General features: G+C 45.5%; 1 protein-coding gene across 1 annotated transcript in view; it reads right to left on the bottom strand.

Moving 5' to 3' along the window:
• LOC143786209 (piwi-like protein 1) overlaps window positions 1–22,875 on the bottom strand; it is a 103,163-nt gene that overhangs the window by 55,306 nt on the left and 24,982 nt on the right. Inside the window, exons 2-4 of the mRNA XM_077275498.1 lie at window positions 20,780–20,860; window positions 20,028–20,225; window positions 18,191–18,302 (exon numbers count right to left, since the gene is read on the bottom strand). Of these exons, the coding sequence (XP_077131613.1) occupies window positions 18,191–18,302; window positions 20,028–20,225; window positions 20,780–20,860 (391 nt within the window). The remainder of the gene's footprint in view (window positions 1–18,190; window positions 18,303–20,027; window positions 20,226–20,779; window positions 20,861–22,875) is intronic.

Genomic DNA, 22,875 nt, shown 5'->3' with positions numbered 1-22,875 from the left:
TCACATGTAGTGATATAAGAAGCTGACACAGGATGTGGTTGGTGGATAGTGGGGACATTAACTTTTAGGAGTAGGCTGACAGTAATCCTTTTGGGAAGGAGCTGTAGACCAGCATGTCATGTCACTCCCCACCACCAGAGAACCAACCATATCAGGTAGGGTAAGACAGATACAGGAGTATTATCCCTGGAGGCCCTCTGACTAGCTAGCTACGCAAAAGCAATTGGCTGACCCTGAGAACCAACCTTTCTCATTCTACAGACAAATAATGACCATATGTTGGACGTATAAGTGCACCTAGGCAGGCCTAGGTAGTTAGTGAGCACAAAAGCAGGTGACTTGCTAGGACACAATTAAGATTTTCTACAAATGTGACAAAAGGAGAGTGTAGAGCTATACTTTGGACGGTTACAGCTGAAATGGGAAGGCATGGAGTACAGCCCCATAAATCCACTTTATGTTAGAGTATAGGTAAATACATTCATTGACGGTATGACCAAAGACTTACGAGACGAAATATAGACAGCCAGACCTGAATGGCGAAATGTAGATCCGAAAGACCTGAAGGTTGCAAAAAGAAGTTGAACAAATTAGGACAATAAGATGATGTGTCATGTATGCTGGAGCAGATATATCTTTCTTCTCCAGTTGGTTAGGTGGGATCAAGGGATTCCTTCAATAAGTTTGTTTGGTACTAATTGCCCTCCTTATAGTTGGATCGATAACACAGGTCAACAAAAAAAATTTTTTTTTCTGGTGTCCAAAATATTTTAATGAATTTGGGGTATTTTTGGGGTGCTGATTCTGAATATGTCATCAGTTTTGCCAGATTGGCTCAAGTTTTTGACATTTTTGGTATCTTATTTATAGCACTTGTTGGTAAATGCGACGCATCATCTCATTAATTTCTTTGGATTAGTACTTGAACTGAGCAGTTCTCAATATAGTTTTGTGTTAATTAGTGTTCTAAAAGTTTGTTTATAGCTTGATTTTTGCACTAACTTTATGTTGTTGTCTGTTTTCCAGTGAAAAGCGTGAACTCATCAAGAAGAAGTTGTCTTAACGATCCAGACTCATTCTGTTACATTTGTGGTGAATACACACTGCCAAAACATAGAAGAAACATAACAGACTTCGTAAAAAAAGTGTATTTTGCCTATTTTGGGGTTATGCTTGGGGACCAAGACAAGTTTTGGGCACCACACAGTGTGCAAAGCATGTATCGAATTATTACGAAAATGGAGCAAAGGACAAAGAAAAAGCTTCAAATTTGGTGTTCCAATGGTGTGGAGAGAGCCAAAAAATCATCATGATGACTGTTATTTCTGTGCAGTGCAAGTGCAAGGATTCAATAAGCATAAGAAACGAAAATGGGAGTAACATGGAATCTGCAAGAGGGTCTGTCCCTCATTGTGAAGATGTGCCTGTACCTGTGTTTACCATAAATAACAGTCATCGTGATGATTTTTTGGCTCTCTCCACACCATTGGAACACCAAATTTGAAGCTTTTTCTTTGTCCTTTGCTCCATTTTCGTAATAATTCGATACATGCTTTGCACACTATGTGTGGTGCCCAAAACTTGTCTTGGTCCCCAAGCATAACCCCAAAATAGGCAAAATACACTTTTTTTACGAAGTCTGTTTATGTTTCTTCTATGTTTTGGCAGTGTGTATTCACCACAAATGTAACAGAATGAGTCTGGATCGTTAAGACAACTTCTTCTTGATGAGTTCATGCTTTTCACTGGAAAACAGACAACATAAAGTTAGTGCAAAAATCAAGCTATGAACAAACTTTTAGAACACTAATTAACACAAAACTATATTGAGAACTGCTCAGTTCAAGTACTAATCCAAAGAAATTAATGAGATGATGCGTCGCATTTACCAACAAGTGCTATAAATAAGATACCAAAAATCTCAAAAACTTGAGCCAATCTGGCAAAACTGATGACATATTCAGAATCAGCAGCCCAAAAATACCCTAAATTCGATGAAATATCTTTGGCACCAAAAATGCTGTTGACCAGTGTAATCCTCTGTTGTGTTATTCCCTTGTATAAAAAGGTTATTGCCAAGGCAACTCCGACTGGCACCTTCCTCAATCAAGAAATAGATCCACCAGAGTACGATGGTACTGAGTCAGGGGAGATCCCTAAGTACATTCCTCTCAAGAGAATAGACAAAACCCCCCATTCTCAGATGATGCTAAGAGATTTAGTTTAGGGACAGTGGGAGAACTCCATGTGAGGTTAGTGAAGGGTTCAGCTGCCTGGAGGCCTCTCGCTAGGGGAGAGTTTCTGAGGTGTCTGGATGAAGAAATCCACCTCCCCTTTTCCCATCACATGGACAGTCTCAAAGGATCTTTCTGTAAGGGAAAAACTTAGTGTTTAGGGGGGATTGTCAAGGTGAAAATATATTTTCTTATATACCTTTTGTACTTTTATATATTTTATACTGTGAAACAATAAGTTTTCCCTTGCTAATGCAAATGTAACTGTATTAAAGATGGCTGCCAGTGTTCATTCTTCACTTCAGTTTAGAATCTGAAAGGTTAAAGTTTCATTTCTTCTGAAATCGAAACTTGGAAATAGAAAGAAGAGGAGGAATCCACCAGGAGACATCCGACGAATCAGAAGGACTGAGCACTAGACGTATACTGCTTAAACCCCGCCTATTGCATTCCTTTTTAGTACCGTGTATTTGGAAAATAAAGTTCAGTTGGTATGACTGTGGCTGACACATAGTCACATGAGCATGCACTGAGATTGAACCAGCTACCTGTCTGACTCATTCTTACCCGGTACCACATGCTTATAGTTTAATTTGAAATGACTGGTGAATGAGGGTATATTGTCGTTACGACCCCGACACCCTGATGCGCTAACCAAAACACATGAATACCCAAGATGGTGCAAATGACAGAGTCTCACCTTTCTGCCAATTCACCGGGATTAAGATTAAAGCAGCTGGGACTTCCAGCTTCCAGGACAGACTACCCCCACCTGTGGCACGCACAGAAAGGAGGTACTGACAAGCTTAGGAAGATGTCAGTCCATTGAGGCAGAAGGCCAGTTGACCAGAGGGTCACAACCTGGCTTCTCCGAAAAACTCCATGGAGCCAGGTGACTGGTGGGTCCCATTACTTGCTTTCATAAACGTATCCATGGAGCTCAGGTGACCGGTGGGTCCAAATCCTGACTATCCCAAACGTATCCATGGTTCAGCGATAGTGAATGGAGATCTGCATTCTTTAAGCCAGGGCTGTGGTCCTCTAAGCTGACATCCTGAAGAATGTCAAATCTGTGTCCCTCGTGATGGAGCCATGATGTCCTGGCTGCTGTCCTGTAGAGTTTCTGGTTCTTCGGATCTCTTGGCTGTCTGGATGTATATCGGTTTACGAAGGTATAGGTTATAGAGGCGCTTATGTCCTCTTTTTATAGTTAACAACTGTCCTTCAAACATCCAGAGGTAAAGCGGAAGAATGGTGACAAGGTCAACTCACATTGTTTAATTATTGTATTTATTTGCATAGTTTTTCCTCCTGTTTTGCAAGTCAACAAGCCAGCTGGCCTGGACAATGTGTAATCAACATTTCAGCAAACATTGTTCAATTATGCGCCTCTAGTTGCCCAGGATAACAGCACAATGCGTTACATCAAATTTCAACTTACAAGTCAGTATTACAGGATAATGTTACCAAAAGTCTGTTTTCTTGACGAACCAAAAAGAAAAATTCAAAAGTCAACATGTAGATAACAGTTAGTGACTCCTGGCTAACTGAAAATAGGGATTTTTGTGTACTCACCGTAAAATCCTTTTCTCCGAGCCAATCATTGGGGGACACAGACCATGGGTGTTATGCTGCTGCCACTAGGAGGACACCAAGTTGAAACAAAAAGTTAGCTCCTCCTCTGCAGTATACACCCTCCTGCTGGCTCCCAGAGAACCAGTTCGGTGCAAAAGCAGTAGGAGATCATAAACCATAAACATAAACCAAGCGCAAGCCAAAAAATTAACAGGGTGGGTGCTGTGTCCCCCAATGATTGGCTTAGAGAAAAGGATTTTACAGTTAGTACACAAAAATCCCTATTTCCCCTACGCCTCATTGGGGGACACAGACCATGGGACGTCCCAAAGCAGTCCTTGGGTGGGGAGTCACATCACAGATCTAACCCCATGTACCAACTGACTACAGTTGCGCTACCGCCGCTTGCAAAATACATCTGCGAGGGACCGTTTGTGCAGAAGTCTGAGAGCGTAAGCTGTATCAAGTTACAGCCTTGCAGACCTCTTGTGCCGACACCTGATGCCAAAAGGCACAAAAAAGAATGTCTACCGACTGAGTAGAGTGTGCCGTAATCCCCATTGGGATAGGCTTGTTTCCTGACACAGTAAGACATCTGAAAAGACAAGTGAGACCATTTGGTATCGTAGCCCTGAAATGGCTAAACGGTGCCCGAGACCCTCAGGAAGCACAGATAGGTCGTCCGACCTACTGAAGGGCGCCGTCTTCTAGATGCACCTTCGGAAAGCCTTTATTATGTCCAGGTGTGAAAGGCTCATTCCACCGGATGTACTGGAGCTGGACAAGAAAAGAGAGAAGGACAAAGTCCTTGTTAAGGTGGAAAGGGAAAAACCACCTTGGGAAAAAACGGAGACCATAGATGATTCGATGACAGCCTTGTCCTGGGGGAAAATCAGGAAAGGAACGGAACTCGACCAAAAAGAGTGGTAGCTCTGAAACTTGGTTGATAGCGCAGCGAGAAGAAACAGACGACTTCAGAGACATCCTGCAACGGTTCGAAAGGCATCTGTTAAAGGGAACCTGTCACCCCCCCAGGCGTTATAAACTAAAAGAGCCACCTTGTGCAGCAGTAATGCTGCATTCTGACAAGGTGGCTCTTTTAGTTATGGGTGCTGTAACTTCCGAAATAATCAGTTTTATTATTTGTCCGAAATACCTGCTCCTTAGTCAAGTGGGCCGGCATTTCCCCCCTGCTTCAGACAGCACACAGCTGTCACTCACATTTTCTTGGCGCCGGGCGCCGCCTCCCCCTCACCGCTGTTTTCAAAAGTACCCGGCGCCTGCGCTTTTATCCCCTGCCTGGTGCAGGCGCAGTGAGTGCTGGCTGTCTTTCCTCATATGCAGCCCAGCTGACTGCGCATGCGCCGCCGCCCTGCTTGTGAATCCCAGCCCCGCAGTGACTTATGATTTATTCACATTGCGGGGCTGGGATTCCCAAGAAGGGAGGCGGCGCATGCGCAGTCAGCTGGGCTGCATATGAGGAAAGACGGCCAGCACTCACTGCGCCTGCACCAGGCAGGGGATAAGAGCGCAGGCGCCGGGTACTTTTGAAAACAGCGGTGAGGAGTAGGCAGCGCCCGGCGCCAAGAAGATGTGAGTGACAGCTGTGTGCTGTCTGAAGCAGGGGGGAAACACCGACCCACTTGACTGAGGAGCAGGCATTTCGGACAATAAAACTGATTATTCGGTAGTTACAGCACCCAGAACTAAAAGAGCCACCTTGTCAGAATGCAGCATTACTGCTGCACAAGGTGGCTCTTTTAGTTTATAACGCCTGGGGGGGGGGGGGGGATGACAGGTTCCCTTTAAAGCGCACCCGGGACCATATAAAGGTTGCAGGGCTCTGAATGCAAGATATAGGAGGATACCACATGGGAGACCCCCTGAAAGAAAATGCTCACTTAAGGAATGGAAGTACTTCTGAGCTGGAATAAAACAGATAAGGCCAAGATCTGGAATTTGAGAGAGGGAGAGAGAGAGAGAAAAAAAAAAAAAAAAGAAAAAAAAGAAAAGCTGAGCGCCAAATCTGATTCCAGACCAGTTTGGAGAATTTCCCAAATTGGAGGGAACAGAGAAGACATGAGGACGTCCTGACAAAAAAACGGACGCTGGCAGAGCAGATTTGGATGATCCGGCAGTCGCCATAGGACATCGACGACTATCTGCACTCAATCTGCATATCACACCAAGTGTGTCCTAACCTGGGCGATAAGGATTACTGGAATCCCCTCTGCTCAGGTCTACCTGAAGACTCTCGGAAGTAAATTAAGCGGGGAAAAAAAGCAGGTGCTGAAGATGAAGCCGCGGAGAGACTCGTGTATGCTCCTTGATGGTCTATAGATCCCAAGACCGAGCTCTGAAGTGGAATACCTTGGCGCTCAATCTTGAAGCCATCCGATCCACGCCCGGAGTCCTTAGATGAATACATTTCTGTCGAAAGGCCTTCCATTGTCCCAAGGCGAGACCTTGACGGCTACAAAAAAACTGCCGCCTGGGATATGGACTGCTGAAAATACTGAGTGGTTCCTATCTGCCCATTGGGCAATATGGGCTACCTCATGCATGGCCACCCTGCTGTGGTTACCCCCTTTAATGATTGATACATGCAACAGCTGTGGCTTTATCCGATAGAATTCTGATGGGGTGACTCGGCAGGAGATAATGGAACTGTTGCAGGGCTATCCTGATTGCTCAGATTTCCCAGACATTAATCGGAAGGCTCGACTCCCGAGTTGATCAGCGCCCCTGAGCCATGAGGTGCCCAAGACTACTCCCCAGTCAAGGAGACTGACATCGGTAGACACTACTAGCCATTAAACCGGGAGAAAATATTTCCACTGGAAGAGAGAAGGCCTCAATGTTCATCACCTGAGAGGCTGCCTGATCCGCCGGAGCATGCAGCATCGGCGATCAAGGAAGAAAACGGGTTCATGCTGCAGGGGACAGAGTCAGCTGAATGAAAAAGAACGATCATTTCGATTGCGGTCACCATTTTGCCCCAGTGCCGTCACAGCAAACCAGATAGAATGATCGAGTGAGTGGTTAAGTGCGTGGGCTCCGTGTTAGAAAAGACTCGGACCTTGTGTTGAGGGGGAATCACTAACCCTCGGAGGCATCCAGGGTCATTCCTTAAAAGGATATCCATTGGGCTGGAACGAGGGGAGCCTGTATACATTTATCCACGAGCTCAGGGGAGGAAGAGTATCGCCAGAGATGCAAAGACCCCTGATGAGAAGGTCGTCTGAGTAGGGCAGAAAGATCACGCCTCGAGAGTGCAAGATGGACATGACAGCCGTCATGACCTTCGAGAGCACGATGTGAACTGAAAATGCTGTTAGGGGATGGCAAAGCACAGGATTGTTTAGAGAGGGGAAATTCGAATATGTAGAAAAAAACATCCCGTTGTCGATGGATGTTAGAAGCGTCCCTCTTATCGACGAGTGACCATGATCCTTTGGTAGGATCTGATGCCAAGACTCCAGATTGCAAGGCTGTAGTACTAACCACTGAAACAACGTGCTGCATTAGAGATGGATGAATTATCCCAGTCAGGCTGGTGAAGACCCTGACTGATAGAGGAAGGATAATGAAGGGACTGTATCGCTGGTCAGTGATGCCATGGGCTGCGTCAGCGACAAAGACCACACTGGGGGAGGGGGAGGTATAGTGTAGTCTAGATCCCAGCCTCAGTAAAATGAGGCTGTAAGACAGAATACCTCATGACCTGTTAATCTCATGAATCCTTTGCAGGAAAAAAAAAAACCGTGCCTCAGGGTTAGAGCACTTACCCAGGGCTGTTGCCCAATGGTGCTGCAGGTCCGATAAACTAAGGTGGGATTTTGATCCCAGGACCCCATGCAGCCAAAGTACTGAGTGAACGTCAAACAGATTAGAGTAGAACACCTTGAGCCCCTCGTAAATCTATGGTGTCCGAAAAAGGATTTTTTTTTGCACACAGAGTCCGTTTTCTATTCAATGAGCCATAAAAAAAGAAACACCTTCTGAACGTGATGGCATCCGCCGCTGATGGCTAGCTGCGCTGCACTGCCTCCAAAAAGGCGACCAGGATACCATGGCTTTAGCTACCCCTGCCGCGGCATACGATGGATAGTGCTGAACCAGAGGTCTTAAAGACGGAGCGAGTCAGTCTCTGACAGTCTGTGGGTGATGATCCATCCGGCCAGGATAGGATTCTGAATACCGAAACGAATACTAGTGGGTTCACCGCAGGAGATTCAGCTCAATCTTTCCACAGATCAAAACAGGGGCGTACCACGCCTCAAGAGGGTGCTGACCCTTCAGATGTTTAACACGTTGCTCTCAGCGCTGGTTAAGTATAACCCAGACCTCCGGGTGAATGGTAAACGCTGTTATGAGAGCGATTAGTCCTCTTGAAGGGCATTGTGTGTTCTGGGACAGAACCGCAATCCTCGTCAACCTTTAGAGTCTGATTGACGGGCTCAATAAGAGAGTCCCTCATTTTCTGGAACTCTGGTGAGTGCAGATCCGGGAAAACATCCAACTCAAACTCAGAGTCTTGTTCTGCAAATCACTAGTGAGGGAGAGCGAGAAACAGACCTCACGGACGCCAAACTGTCGCCCCTGTCAGTCGGCCCCAGAAATGCGTCCTCGCTGCCAGAGTAAGCCCCCCCCCCCTGCCAGCGTCGCCGCAGACCGCCTGTCCAGTGCCGCTGCTGGTCTAGGACCATGGTACAGGGAGAAAGGGGTCACCCTCAATCCACCATCCTTTTAATAGGGAGGTAGAGAGGGACTTACACCTCGGACGAAGCCGGGGACTAAATTTTTGCGACGGCGCGTTACCTCAGGTGTTAAGCTGTCAGTTCCGGAGGATTCAGCTTACCCGGGACCTGCTCTTGTGTCCCCAGGGAAGGTGTCGGTGTCCTCACGGCTCGCAGCGCTTCTGTCAGCTCTGCTGTTACTGTCACCGCTGTCAGAAGGCCGGCTCCGTTCCTGAGGTGTAGAAAGATGGCCGCCGAGAGCAGGAGGGGCGCCTCACGTTTAGGACGAGAAGCGTCAGAAGTGTGGGTAGCGCCGGCTGCGGTGGGCGGAGCCATGAAAAACACGGCCTAGGCCAACTAGAAGCTGGGGACTAAATTTGTGAAGCCTGCCAGAAATGAACGCTGCCCACGGCGCAAACAGATGAATAAAGTGGTGTAAAACGCCGCTGGACGCCGTGACACCGCTCCCCCAGGGACCAGGACCCCGTCTCTGCGACCAGATGGTGCCAGCCGCAGTCATTCTCACATTTTGAGGTGATGTAGCAGAGCTGGTGCAGACCTGTTGCATTGTGGCTGGTCTTTGGATCCCCCCCCCACCCCCCATAGTCAGGGGGGTGGAGAGGGACTTTCTGCCTCCTTGCATCATCCGCTTTCAATCAGTGGTGATGCAGTGGGGGCTGCACGGATGCCATAGTGGGCCCTCTGTTGTCCATGGAACAGGGCAGAATGTCCGGCATTAGGCCTGGCTCCAGGAGAGGATAGATAGAGGCGACACTATGTGCTAGCCTTTTGCTTGTGTGGGGAGATCAGGACCGTGAAGGAACCGTCACCTCTGCAGTGAGCTCAGGCACCCCACGTCGCAGGAGAGGGTACGGGGAGGAACTCTCCGCATTCTCGCCTGTTGATTCGGGGGAGATCGGAGCCTTGAAAGGAACCGTTACCCCCTTCACTCCGTTAATTCAAAAATAAAAGGTTACAGAAAAGTAAAAATTAAATAAGAACGTTGGGGTCTGAACCAGACCCAAGTGCCTCCTACAGACACTAAGCAAGAACTGGTTCTCTGGGAGCCAGCAGGAGGGTGTATACTGCAGGGGAGGAGAGAACTCTTTGTTTCAACTTAGTGTCCTCATAGTGGCAGCAGCATAACACCCATGGTCTGTGTCCCCCAATGAGGTGAAGGAGAAATAAAGGTCTGGTTAATTAAGATAAAATGTTGGGTCGTGACTCCTTTATTGGGAGACACAGGAAAGCATGGGTGTATGCTGCTGCCACTAGGCAGAAAAAAGGCCAACTCCTCCCCATCAGGCTACACCCACCCAGAGAACTAACCAGTTTTGGTTAGTGTCCAAGGAAGTCAGACACGGGTCCATGTTCAGACCAGTCTCTACCATCTTTTGTTTTACTAACAGTTTCCCTTTTTCTTTCAGATACACCTTGTAACAGTGTGTAAATTCTCACAGTTTTCCCAACTAAGGGACAGATAGAACAGTGTGGCGGCATCCACATCGTCCCCGCTCTAGTCTGAGAGGCGAGACCCTATTCCCTGTAACACTTCACAAGTGTCTCGGGGCGGCTCGTGGTGGAGTGTCCTGCCTTTCGGCCCCAGTGTCCCCCCCTAGCGTCCCTCCCATCATCCATGGTTGGCACCTTCTGGGACCATGACTGTGTGGGAGGGAAGACGTACCCATTCCAGCGACCCCCTCACCCAGGAATTCCTGATGCAGTCTTCAAAACTATGAAGTAGGAGTCGGGACCACATCTGGAACCAGTTACCTCTCCCTTCCAGTCACTTCATGGCGGCGAGGGCTCCACAGGATCAAAGGAAAATGTTGATAAAAGATGTGGCACAGGTGCCCTACTGCTGGATAGCGCCCCAGTTTATTACCGTCCCTTCTCGGCCTTTTTTTTTCCCTTCAAGATAGCGCCCCGTTTATTTTTGTCCGACAAAGCAATTTCCACATTTAGGCCCCAGCTTCAGACTAGTTCCATTCTACGATTAGGGCACACACGTTAGCCAGAGTGGCGGAAACTTCCTCGTGTCTTTTTTTTTCCAGCTAATCACGGAAGTTTTCACTGTCTCTCCAGCGCGGACTCACGACAATGGCCACAAAACATCTCTTTCCAACACCATAGAGTTAATGGACATATCATTCCCATACCATAGAGACTACAGGACATGTCTCCCCAGGGAGTTTATGGGTTAAGTTTATGTCTCCCCTCACACTAAGACTATGGCCAGCGTCACACTCAGCGTATGAAGATACGGTCCGTTTTTTAAGGCCGTAATACGCAGAAATGTTCCAAAAATAGTGATCCGTATGTCATCCGTAGGCAGGGTGTGGCAGTGTATTTTGCGCATGGCATCCTCCGTATGTAATCCGTATGGCATCCGTACTGCGATATTTTCTTGCAGGCTTGCAAAACCGACATCTAATGGATTTATGGGCTCAAATGTTCATTAAAACATACATACATATACATACACATATAGATATATATATATACATATATATACATATATACACACACACATACATTACAGACCAAAAGTTTGGACACATCTTCTCACTTAAAGATTTTTCTGTATTTTCATGACTATGAAAATTGTAAATTCACATTGAAGGCATCAAAACTATGAGTTAACACGTGTGGAATTAAAGTGTGAAACAACTGAAAATGTGTCTTAAATTCTAGGTTCTTCAAAGTAGCCACCTTTTGCTTTGATGACTGATTTGCACACTTTTGGCATTCTCTTGATGAGCTTAAGGAGGTTGTCACCGGAAATGGTCTTCCAACAATCTTGAAGGAGTTCCCAGAGATGCTTAGCACTTGTTGGCCCTTTTGCCTTCACTCTGTGGTCCAGCTGACCCCAAACCATTGGGTTCAGGTCTGGCGACTGAAGGCCAGGTCATCTGGCGTAGCACCCCACCACTCTCCTTCTTGGTCAAATAGCCCTTACACATCCTGGAGGTGTGTTTTGGGTCATTGTCCTGTTGAAAAATAAATGATGGTCCAACTAAACGCAAACCGGATGGAATAGCATGCCGCTGCAAGATGCTGTGGTAGCCATGCTGGTTCAGTATGCCTTCAATTTTGAATAAATCCCCAACAGTGTCACCAGCAAAGCCCCCCCACACCATCACACCTCCTCCTCCATGCTTCACGGTGGGAACCAGGCATGTAGAGTCCATCCGTTCACCTTTTCTGCATCACACAAAGACACGGTGGTTGGAACCAAAGATCTCAAATTTGGACTCATCAGACCAAAGCACAGATTTCCACTGGTCTAATGTCCATTCCTTGTGTTCTTTAGCCCAAACAAGTCTCTTCTGCTTGTTGCCTGTCCCTACCAGTGGTTTCCTAGCAGCTATTTTACCATGAAGGCCTGCTGCACAAAGTCTCCTCTTAACAGTTGTTGTAGATATGTGTTTGCTGCTAGAACTCTGTGTGGCATTGACCTGGTCTCTAATCTGAGCTGTTGTTAACCTGCGATTTCTGAGGCTGGTGACTCGGATAAACTTATCCTCAGAAGCAGAGGTGACTCTCGGTCTTCCTTTCCTGGGGCGGTCCTCATGTGAGCCAGTTTCTTTGTAGCGCTTGATGGTTTTTGCCACTGCACTTGGGGACACGTTCAAAGTTTTCCCAATTTTTCAGACTGACTGACCTTCATTTCTTAAAGTAATGATGGCCACTCGTTTTTCTTTACTTAGCTGCTTTTTTCTTGCCAAATTCTAACAGTCTATTCAGTAGGACTATCAGCTGTGTATCCACCAGACTTCTGCACAACACAACTGATGGTCCCAACCCCATTTATGAGGCAAGAAATCCCACTTATTAAACCTGACAGAGCACACCTGTGATGTGAAAACCATTCCTGGTGACTACCTCTTGAAGCTCATCAAGAGAATGCCAAGAGTGTGCAAAGCAGTCATCAAAGCAAAAGGTGGCTACTTTGAAGAACCTAGAATATAAGACAATTTCAGTTGTTTCACACTTTTTGTTAAGTATATAATTCCACATGTGATAATTCATAGTTTTGATGCCTTCAGTGTGAATGTACAATTTTCAGTCATGAAAATATAGAAAAATCTTTAAATGAGAAGGTGTGTCCAAACTTTTGGTCTGTACTATATATATATATATATATATATATATATATATATATATATATATATATATATATATATATATATATATATATATATATAATTGTCTAAGGGGTACTTCTGTCTGTCTGTCCTCAACTTCCGTCACGGTTATTCATTAGCTGATTGGTCTCGCCAGCTGCCTGTCATGGCTGCCGCGACCAATCAGCGACGGGCACAGTCCAATTAGTCCCTCCCTACTCCCCTGCAGTCAGTGCCCGGCGCCCGCTCCATACTCCCCGCAGTCGCGGCTCACACAGGGTTAATGCCAGCGGTAACGGACCGCGTTATGCCGCAGGTAACTCCCTCCGTTACTGCCGCTATAAACCCTGTGTGACCACGTTTTTACTATTGACGCAGCCTATGCAGCGTCAATAATAAAAGGATCTAATGTTAAAAATTAAAAAAAAATAAAATAAAAAAAAAAAATCATTGTATACTCCCCTTCCGCCGCCTTTCCCGTTCCTCGCCACCCTCCGGTAACCGCTGTGTGCAAGCGGCAGGTTCCGGTAGCAGGGATCGTATGCCAGAAGGACCTGCCATGACGTCACGGACATGTGTCCGCGACGTCTTCACACTCTGGGACCGGAAGCTGCCGCCTGTACCGCGCACAGACGACAGAACTGCAAGTATGGTGAGTATGTTAGAACTACAAGGGGCCCTCGGATCGGAAGGTGAGTATATGTTTATTTGTTAACCTGTGACATACGTGGCTGGGCAATATACTACGTAGCTGGGCAATATACTACGCGGCTCTGTGCTGTATACTACGTCACTGGGCAATATATATGTGTATATGTGTGTGTGTGTGTGTGTGTGTGTGTGTGTGTGTGTGTGTGTGCACGCACGCACACACAATTGCCGGCTTTTCCTTTCTCCTTCACAAACCCGACATGATATGAGAGATGGTTTACATACAGTAAACCATCTCATATCCTTTTTTGGGGGATATTCCACACTACTACTGTTAGTAGTGTGTATGTGCAAAATTTGGGCGCTGTAGCTGGTAAAATAAAGGGTTAAATCACGGAAAACATTGGCGTGGGCTCCCGCGCAATTTTCTCCGCCAGAGTGGTAAAGCCAGTGACAGGGTTACAGAACGAGGGTCTTCAGGTGGATTAAGAGTCTAATAAAATATTACAACACCCTGTGTCTTTATTTCATTAAAGGACTTGGTAATAATGTGTGTGTTTTATTAACCATTTCATACTATTGGATTAATAAAGGATAGGTGTCATAATTGACGCCTCTCCAATATTAATCTGTCTTAATAGCAAGGTGACATTAACCCTTCATTACCCCATATCCCATCGCTACAGGGGAGTGGGAAGAGAGGCCAAGTGCCAGAATAGGAGCATCTTCCAGATGTGCCTTTTCTGGGGTGGCTGGGGGCAGATGTTTGTAGCCGGGGGGGGCAATAACCATGGACTTTCTCTAGGCTATTAATATCTGCCCTCAGTCACTGGCTTTACCACTCTGGCGGAGAAAATTGCGCGGGAGCCTATTCCAATTTTTTCCACGATTTAACACTCTAATTTAATAGCTAGACACACCAAATTGTACACACGGACACTTGGAACATTGCTAATGAGGAATATGTAATAAAATAAGGGATATGAGATGGTATACTGTATGTAAACCACGTCTCATATCCTGTCGGGTTTGGGAAGGAGATAGCAAAAGCCGACAATTGAATTACCGGCTTTTATGCTATCTAGCGCTGAAGTAAAAAAAAAAATATATATATAAAAATATATATATATATATATATATATATATATATATATATATATATATATATATATTATAATATATTTTTATATATATTTTTTTTTTGTCTAAGGGTTTTTCCGTCTGTCCTGGAAATCCCGCGTCTCTGATTAGCCAGGCCTCGACCAATCAGCGACGGGCACAGCATGGCGACGATGATGTCATAAAGGTTGCCTCGACCAATCAGCAAGGGGCACAGTCTGCCGCGAATTTGCCTCGACCAATCAGCGACGGGCACAGTATTGACGTAGATGTCATAATGGTTGCCATGGCGACGATGTCAAAGGTTTCCTCGACCAATCAGCGACGGGCACAGTCTGCCGCGAATTCTGGAATCATCATTGTCCATATACTAAGGGGACATGCATATTCTAGAATACCCGATGCGTTAGAATCGGGCCACAATCTAATATATATATATATATATATATATACACATATACATATACACACACACACACACACACACCTATTCTATGTGTACACATTTATTCTACCTATTCTATTCTGTCAGTGTGATTGTACTGTACACTGCACTGAATTACCGGCTTTTCTATAGAACATCGCTGCGTATTTCTCGCAAGTCACATGCATGGTCCGTGTGTAATCAGTAATTTTCTCGCCCCCATAGATTTTCATTGGCGATTTTTTCGCGCAATACGGTGACAAACGCAGCATGCTGCGATTTTCTACGGCCGTACAAGACCGTATAATACGGATCAGTAAAATACGGCAGATAGGAGCTGGGCCATAGAGAATCATTGTACCGTATGCAATCCGTATTTTCTGCACCTCTCATACGTCTGTAAAACTCGCTAGTGTGACGCCGGCCTATTAGTGTCTTTATGGAATTGGTCCTTGCATTGACTGCAGGAACCCAAACATGAAAGTCTCTCAGGAACCCCCCACTGCCAGGGATAAAAGCGTACCCCCTCCTCCAAGTAGGTTTCCTCCCGATCTCTCGTAGTAGAGACCTGACCAAGGCATCTTAGTCGTTGGCAGAGGTCTCCACACATCTGACTGATTAATCCTCCGTCCCTGCAGCTCTGATCATTTCCCTACATGTTTCAGAAGCAAGCAGTCATGACAGACCTCACATAGGTCCAGGAAGCGAGCACAATCCAGCTCCACGTCTGGATCCCCTCTGCTCCCTCATCATCCATTTACAGGAACTGGAGGCTTTTTGCCAAGAAGAGTGAGCAGCTTTACCATCTGAGAAAATAAAGAACCTCATCCACAACTACCACAAAAGACTTCAAGCTGTCATTGATGTTAGAGGGGACAACACACAGTAATAAGAAATGGGGTATGTGAACTTTTGATCAGGGTCATGTGGATGTTTTGTGTTGTCATTATGATTTAAAAAGAGAAAACACAGTAGTCTGACAATAAATGGCTTCACCAACCACGAGCCATGAGTGGAGGAAATGTTGTGGTGTTATCATTCATATTCTCTGTAAAAAGGCTAATAAATCAAAAATTCTGCTGGGTGTGTAAACTTCTGAGCACAACTGTATCTCTGGTTTCACATTCCTGCATTCAGGTATTCGCCTTTTTCCATCCTTCCAGGGCCGTCACCTATCTCGTACTGTGACGGACCGACTGTTTCCATATGCTTCAAGATGAAGCATCTGATGCCGCAGCCTGGGCCCACCATACTAGGCAAGGACCTCATTAAGGCTGTGTCTCTTGATGAATCTCATTCGGTGAGAGAACTTTGCCTATCAGGACGTGAGAGCTCGTCCTTAAGCTGGTTCTTTTCTGCTTACAACGTGACCAGTAGTTTCCATCTCCAGAGACAGGGAAGGATCTTCTCTTCAGAGCCTTCCCTTCAGATGAGCGGTCGTTACTGCTCCCTTGTAGACGTTATCACGCCTATTTCACCTGTGTGTGGAATTTTACCATGGAAAGACCTTGGCGCCCATGGAGAAGAGTCTTCGGTCCTTCTAGTGATATTGCCTCTTCGGTGTCCATCTCCCTGCCTCTTCCCCTCTTCTTCAGCGTGTTCACCAAATTCAGTTGACATTGAAACAACTCTTGCCTTTCATTGTAAGGAACACGATGGGCCGTCCCCAGATCGTACCTTACTTTCTACTCCCTTGGGTGAAGCAAATCTGACCGGGAGGAGCCAATCACTTTGCCTATTGGTGGTAGGCTGTGTCCATGGATACTTTTACTCAGCTTGCAGAGCTGTATACGAGGAGCTTACAGCCCAGGGACACTTTTAAAGACCAAGAATCTTCCCTTCGACCAACCCTTCGAAGTTCAGGGTCCACCTTATCCGCATGAGCCGTGACTTATATCCAGAGCGGAACACTAAACAAGACAATCTGGTGTTCTTTCAACTGAACTCAATGTTCCTTTTCTCAGTCCTGCTCATCTCATGGGCCCTTCTTCATCCTCCAGATTTCTCAGCCCCTTAGTTTGCATCAGGACACAGAGGCAGCAGACTATAAGGCCGCTGGGTCTCTCCAACCAGGGTGTTTAACTAAATCATAGCAAGGCGTCCACCGTTTTCCCGCCAGAGCAGCACGGTGGGTCAGTGGTTAGCACTGCAGCCTTGCAGCACTGGGGTTCTGGATTCAATCCCACCAAGGACAACATCTGCAAGGAGTTTGTATGTTCTCTCCCTGTTTGCGTGGGTTTCCTCCGGGTTCTCTGGTTTCCTCCCACATTCCAAAGACATACTGATAGGGAATTTAGATTGTGAGCCCCATCGGGGACAGCGATGAAACGGTGTGTAAACTGTAAAGCGCTGCGGAATATGTTAGCGCTATATTAAAATAAAATTATTATTATATGTCTGGTTGCAAAGGGTCCTGAGCCTGGTTGCACTCCTTCCTTGTAAAGCCGTTACCTCCCTTCCTTCTCTAGGCATTTCATACTTTTTTCCTCCCATCGTCTATTTTCAATCAGGATCTTGCCAGGAACAGAGTGAGGTAAAGACCTATTCCACTTAGGATCACAACAGTGGGAGTTTCACGGGCTGTTAGATCGCTTCTTCGTCTTCAGTCCACACCTTCTCCTAGTGCTACACGGTTCTCGTCTATTCTTTAGCGATCACCAATCTGGATTAGGGACGTCCCTCCTGCAGCAGTGGACCAACCTTACATTTTTGAGTACCTGTCTCTCTTCCCACACTAAGGACTGCTTTATGATATCCTATGGTTTACAGTGTCCCCCAATGACGCAATAGAGAAAAGAAGATTTTGGGTACTTTCCGTAAAATCTTTTTCTCTGAGCCTTCATTGGGGGACACGACACCCGCTCCCTGTTTGAGCCATTGTGGGTTACATTTAGGGTAATCTACTTTAACCCCTTTCCCCAGTTTTCTCCCAAACTGGTTGGTTCTCTCCCAGATGGTGGGTATATACTGCTGGGGAGGAGTAAGCTTTATTCTGCACAGTGTCAGCAGCTTACACTCATGGTTTCCTGTGTCCCCAAAAGAAGGTTCCAAGAAACAGATTTTACGACAAGTATCCAAAATCTTTCTTTGTACACAGTCGCAACAGGAGCTGAAAACAGCAAATCGTTGTTGGTGTCAGGTGTCCACCAACTCCAAGGATAAATCAGCAATACGAGTGGTGGACAATCCAAGGGTTTTTTTAAAGAATTTTTTTCTCAATTATATTTAACAACGAAATTAAAAAAGAAAAAAAACCAAAACAGGTTTCCTGAGGTTTCGCACTCAAGGCTCCCAGTTCTCATTATTCCCAGCAGGTCTTACGTTCTTATAGTAGTCCACAAAGCTGATCTCGCTTCCGTCTGCCTTCTTGAAGGTGGACGCTGGAGTCATGTTCCAGGCGATCTCGTCTATACGGTAGGTTTTATTGTTGTACCTGCACAAAAAGCAGCGTTGATCAGTGAAATTAAGAATTCAGTAAAGAATAAGTCATCAAACAAATCGCAATTTCACGCTCTTTAGCAGAAATTAAAAATAATATATATATATATATATATTAAAAATATTCTTAAAAAAAAAAATCTAATATGATCACGTTTTCTTAGGTCAAAAATACAGAATTTTAAAAAATAAAATAAGATCATATTCAGTATCATCACCAGTAACAAAAGAAGGAATAAAAAAAATAAAATGATTTAACGCTGTAAAGTAAAAGAAAATAATGGCAGAACTGCTGATTTTTAGTAGATCCAAGTTTCCTAAAAATACAATATGTGAAGAAACCATTGTATGTACCTCAAAGTGGCATCGACAAAAACTACAGCTCGCCACACAAAAATCAAAGACTCACACCGCTCCATGGATAGAAGAAAAAAAAAATTAAAGGACTCAGAAAATGGTCAATTTAATTTTATTTTTTTAAACAAAGTTCAAATATTTTTTTTACCTACTTAAAAAAGACAAGTTTAGCATTGCTGTAGCTGTACAAATAAGGAGAATGTTATTGGGTCATTTTTTTAATACGACGAACACCATCAATAAGAAAAAAAAAAACGCAGAATTTTTTTTTTTTTAAAGTCATGACACTTTGTTTTTCAGCATATTATAGTGTAAAATTAATGGTGTAATTAAAAACTACAACTCGTCCCGCAAAACAACAAGATGTAATATGGCGATAGTGAAAGTAAAAAAAATAAAAAAATAAAAAGTTATGGATCTTTGAGAAGAAAAATTAAACACAAATGAAAACTGCTGATCATTAAGAGTCAATTACATAAATTTGGTTCCAAAAGTGAAGGAATAGAATGTACCCAGGTGATCCATTTCCTTCTAGAGGCGCCGGTGCCAACTGAGCGGCCGAGTACGAGGCACATGGCGGCTCTTAGGCTTCTTTCATGCTTCCGTTTTTGCAATCTGCACAGGATCCGTCAATATGTTGAAATGACGGATCCTGTGCAGATTGTATATAACGGGTGCACTGGGCCTGTTTTTCCTGACGGACCAGTCGAGGCTATGCGCACTTGTTGTGTATGCGTCTTCGCAGCGGTTTTCCGCTGCAAAAAACGCATAAACAAAACCTAGGTTAAAAATAATTAAAAATAAATTGGGGGAAAAAAAAAATCGTAATATTCTCACCTTCCGGCATCCCACGCAGCGTTAAGGATGCTTGCGATGCTCCCGGCAGCTGGCGTTCCCAATAATGCCTTGCGTGCAATGACCTCTGCATAGGCAGCATCAATAATAAAAAGAAAGAGAGCGAACGAGAGAGAGAGAGAGAGAATTTCCCTGACTGGAAATTCTTCCGCGCATGCTCAGTTTCAAAAGACGGCACCGTCGCTGGATTCCTGCTTTTCACAGTCAGTGACGGATCCTGCACCCATAGGCTTCCATTATAGCCAACGCCGGACAGTGCAGGACCTGATATTACGACGTGCAGAAAAAACGTTCCTCTGAATGTTTTCTCCGCTCAACGGACAACGATTTACCGACGGATCGAGTGCACGACGGATGAAACGGATGGCCATCCATCACAATTCGTCGCTAATACAAATCTATGGGAAAAAACAGGATCCAGTAGAAAAATTTGCTGGATCCTGTATTTTTTCAAAAATCAACGGATTTCGACGGGAGAGAAAAGACGGAAGTGTGAAAGAGGCCTTACTTGGTGAGGACGATCTGTCCGATCAGCTCCTTGCAGCAGGCGTCCTGGAACCTCTGAGGGCCACACGAGGAGTACAGGCTGCTCATGATGTCGTGCACAGTCTCGTTCCTGAGGACTTTATGGCTGACATCAATGCTCAACATGATGCTGGACTCATACTGGAGGATGGAGGTGGAAAACCCCGGCCAGATGGAGAGTCTGATGGGAGAGGAGACAGGACGGAGGGTGAAGATGGAGGAGAAAAGTAACAGCATCAGTGTGTACAGACACCTACAGGCAACAGCAGGGAGCCAGCAAAGAGCAGGAGGATTCTGTGCCTACATACATTACGTATCCTCCAGAGCTGCACTCACTATTCTGCTGGTGCAGTCACCGTGTACATACATTACATTACTGATCCCGAGTTACATCCTGTATTATACCCCAGAGCTACACTCACTATTCTGCTGGTGCAGTCACTGTGTACATACATTACATTACTGATCCTGAGTTACCTCCTGTATTATACCCCAGAGCTGCACTCACTATTCTGCTGGTGCAGTCACTGTGTACATACATACACCAGAGCTGCCCTCACTATTCTGCTGTAGTCACTGTGTACATACATTACATCACTGATCCTGAGTTACATCCTGTATTATACCCCAGAGCTGCACTCACTATTCTGCTGGTGCAGTCACTGTGTACATACATTACATGCTCCCATGGGTACAGCATGGTCAGTCCCATGTAAACCCTGCTCTGCTGGTTACCGGTGGGCTCGGACTTCGGTGGCGTCGCTCGGGTTGTAGTAGTTGCGTCCTATCTGCTTCATGTCCATGATCTTCAGGAGTCTGGGGGGAGAGAACAGGCGCTGTCAGCTCTGCAGGTGGAGGACGTGTGTGATCCCAGCAGTGGGCGAGGGGATGTGGGAACCACTGGAAGATGTGACTGAGGGTTTATCATTTTGGGGAACAGACGACAATTAATTCTGGATTTTTCTTCTTTTTGCTTTACAGACTTTAACGCAGGAAATTAATCACTTTAGATTTTCACAGATCGGACTTTCCTGGATGTGGCGATAACAAATAGGATTTTTTTAGTGTTCATCGTTAATGACGGGAAAGGCGGTCAGATCAGAAGGTTAGAGATTTTATGTTTTTTTAATGTAGATTTCTATTGTGGCTTTTTGCTTAATATTCTTCATCGGAGACCAGAACTTGTCAGTATTGCCGTATAGAGCAAACGTCACGGCCCCCTATAAAGCCCAGAGGTGCGGACACGGCGTCTAGTGCCTCCCTGCAGCCGTGTCACGGAGGGGCCGCTCTGCACCTGGACGCCCCCAGTCAGGAACGTGCAGCTCAAATGCTGGTCAGCGATTGTCTGCAGCATGTACGGTGTTAAACAGCGATCAGATCCGACTCCAGTCCCCGCTGTATAACCAGCATCTGCCGGGTATGGAGCAGGCGCAGCTACTGAGGCCGCTCCGTACACCCACATCTGACAACATTGGGATGGCATTAAAAGGCCAGGACCGACCTGAAGATTAACCCCTTCCCGCCGCGGCCCTTTTTCGTTTTTCGCTCCCCTCCTTCCCAGAGCCAACTTTTATTTTTCCATCAATATGGTCATGTGAGGGCTTATTTTTTTGCGGGACGAGTTGTACTTTTGAACGACACTATTGGTTTTACCATGTCTTGTACTAGAAGACGGGAAAAAAAATTCCAAGTGCGGTGAAATTGCAAAAAAAAGTGCAATCTTACACTTGGTTTTTTGATTGGCTTTTTTGCTAGCTACACTAAATGCTAAAACTAACCTGCTATTATGATTCTCCAGGTCATTACGAGTTCATAGACACCTAACATGTCTAGGTTATTTTTTATCTAAGTGGTGTAAAAAAAAATTCAAAACTTTAATAAAAAAATAAAAAATTGCGCCATTTTCCGATACCCGTAGCGTCTCCATTTTTCGTTATCTCAGGTTGGCTGAAGGCTTATTTTTTGTGTGCCGAGCTGACGTTTTTAACCCCTTTCTGACCTCGGCGGGATAGTACGTCCGAGGTCAGAAGCCCCGCTTTGATGCGGGCACCAGCGGTTAGCCCGCATCAAAGCCGGGACATGTCAGCTGTTTTGAACAGCTGACATGTGCCCGTAATAGGCGCGGGCAGAATTGCGATCTGCCCGCACCTATTAACTAGTTAAATGCCGCTGTCAAACGCAGACAGCGGCATTTAACTACCACATCCGGCCGGGCGGCCGGAAATGATGGCATCGCCGACCCCCGTCACATGATCGGAGGTCGGCAATGCTGCAGAATGGTAACCAGAGGTCCTTGAGACCTCTATGGTTACTGATCCCCAGCAGCTGTGAGCACCACCCTGTGGTCGGCGCTCACAGCATACCTGATTTTCTGCTACATCGCAGCGAACAGCAGATCGCTGCTATGTAGCAGAGGCGATCGCGCTGTGCCTGCTTCTAGCCTCCCATGGAGGCTATTGAAGCATGGCAAAAGTAAAAAGAAAGTTAAAAAAATATATGAAAAAAATAAAAATATATACATATATATATATATATATATATATATATATATATATATATATATTAAATCGCCCCCTTTCGCCCCATTCAAAATACATCAATTAAAAAAAAATAAATCAAATCTACACACATTTGGTGTCGCCACATTCAGAGTCGCCCGATCTATCAATAAAAAAATAGGGATTTTTGTGTACTCACCGTAAAATCCTTTTCTCCGAGCCACTCATTGGGGGACACAGGACCATGGGTGTTATGCTGCTGTCACTAGGAGGCTGACACTAAGTTGAGACAAAAAAGGTTAGCTCCTCCCCTGCAATATACACCCTCTGGCT

Source organism: Ranitomeya variabilis, chromosome 7 (genome assembly GCF_051348905.1).
Source record: "Ranitomeya variabilis isolate aRanVar5 chromosome 7, aRanVar5.hap1, whole genome shotgun sequence".
Taxonomy (NCBI): Eukaryota; Metazoa; Chordata; class Amphibia; order Anura; family Dendrobatidae; genus Ranitomeya; species Ranitomeya variabilis.
Note: the sequence above shows the minus strand (reverse complement) of the source record. Positions and strands in the feature narration are given on the sequence as shown.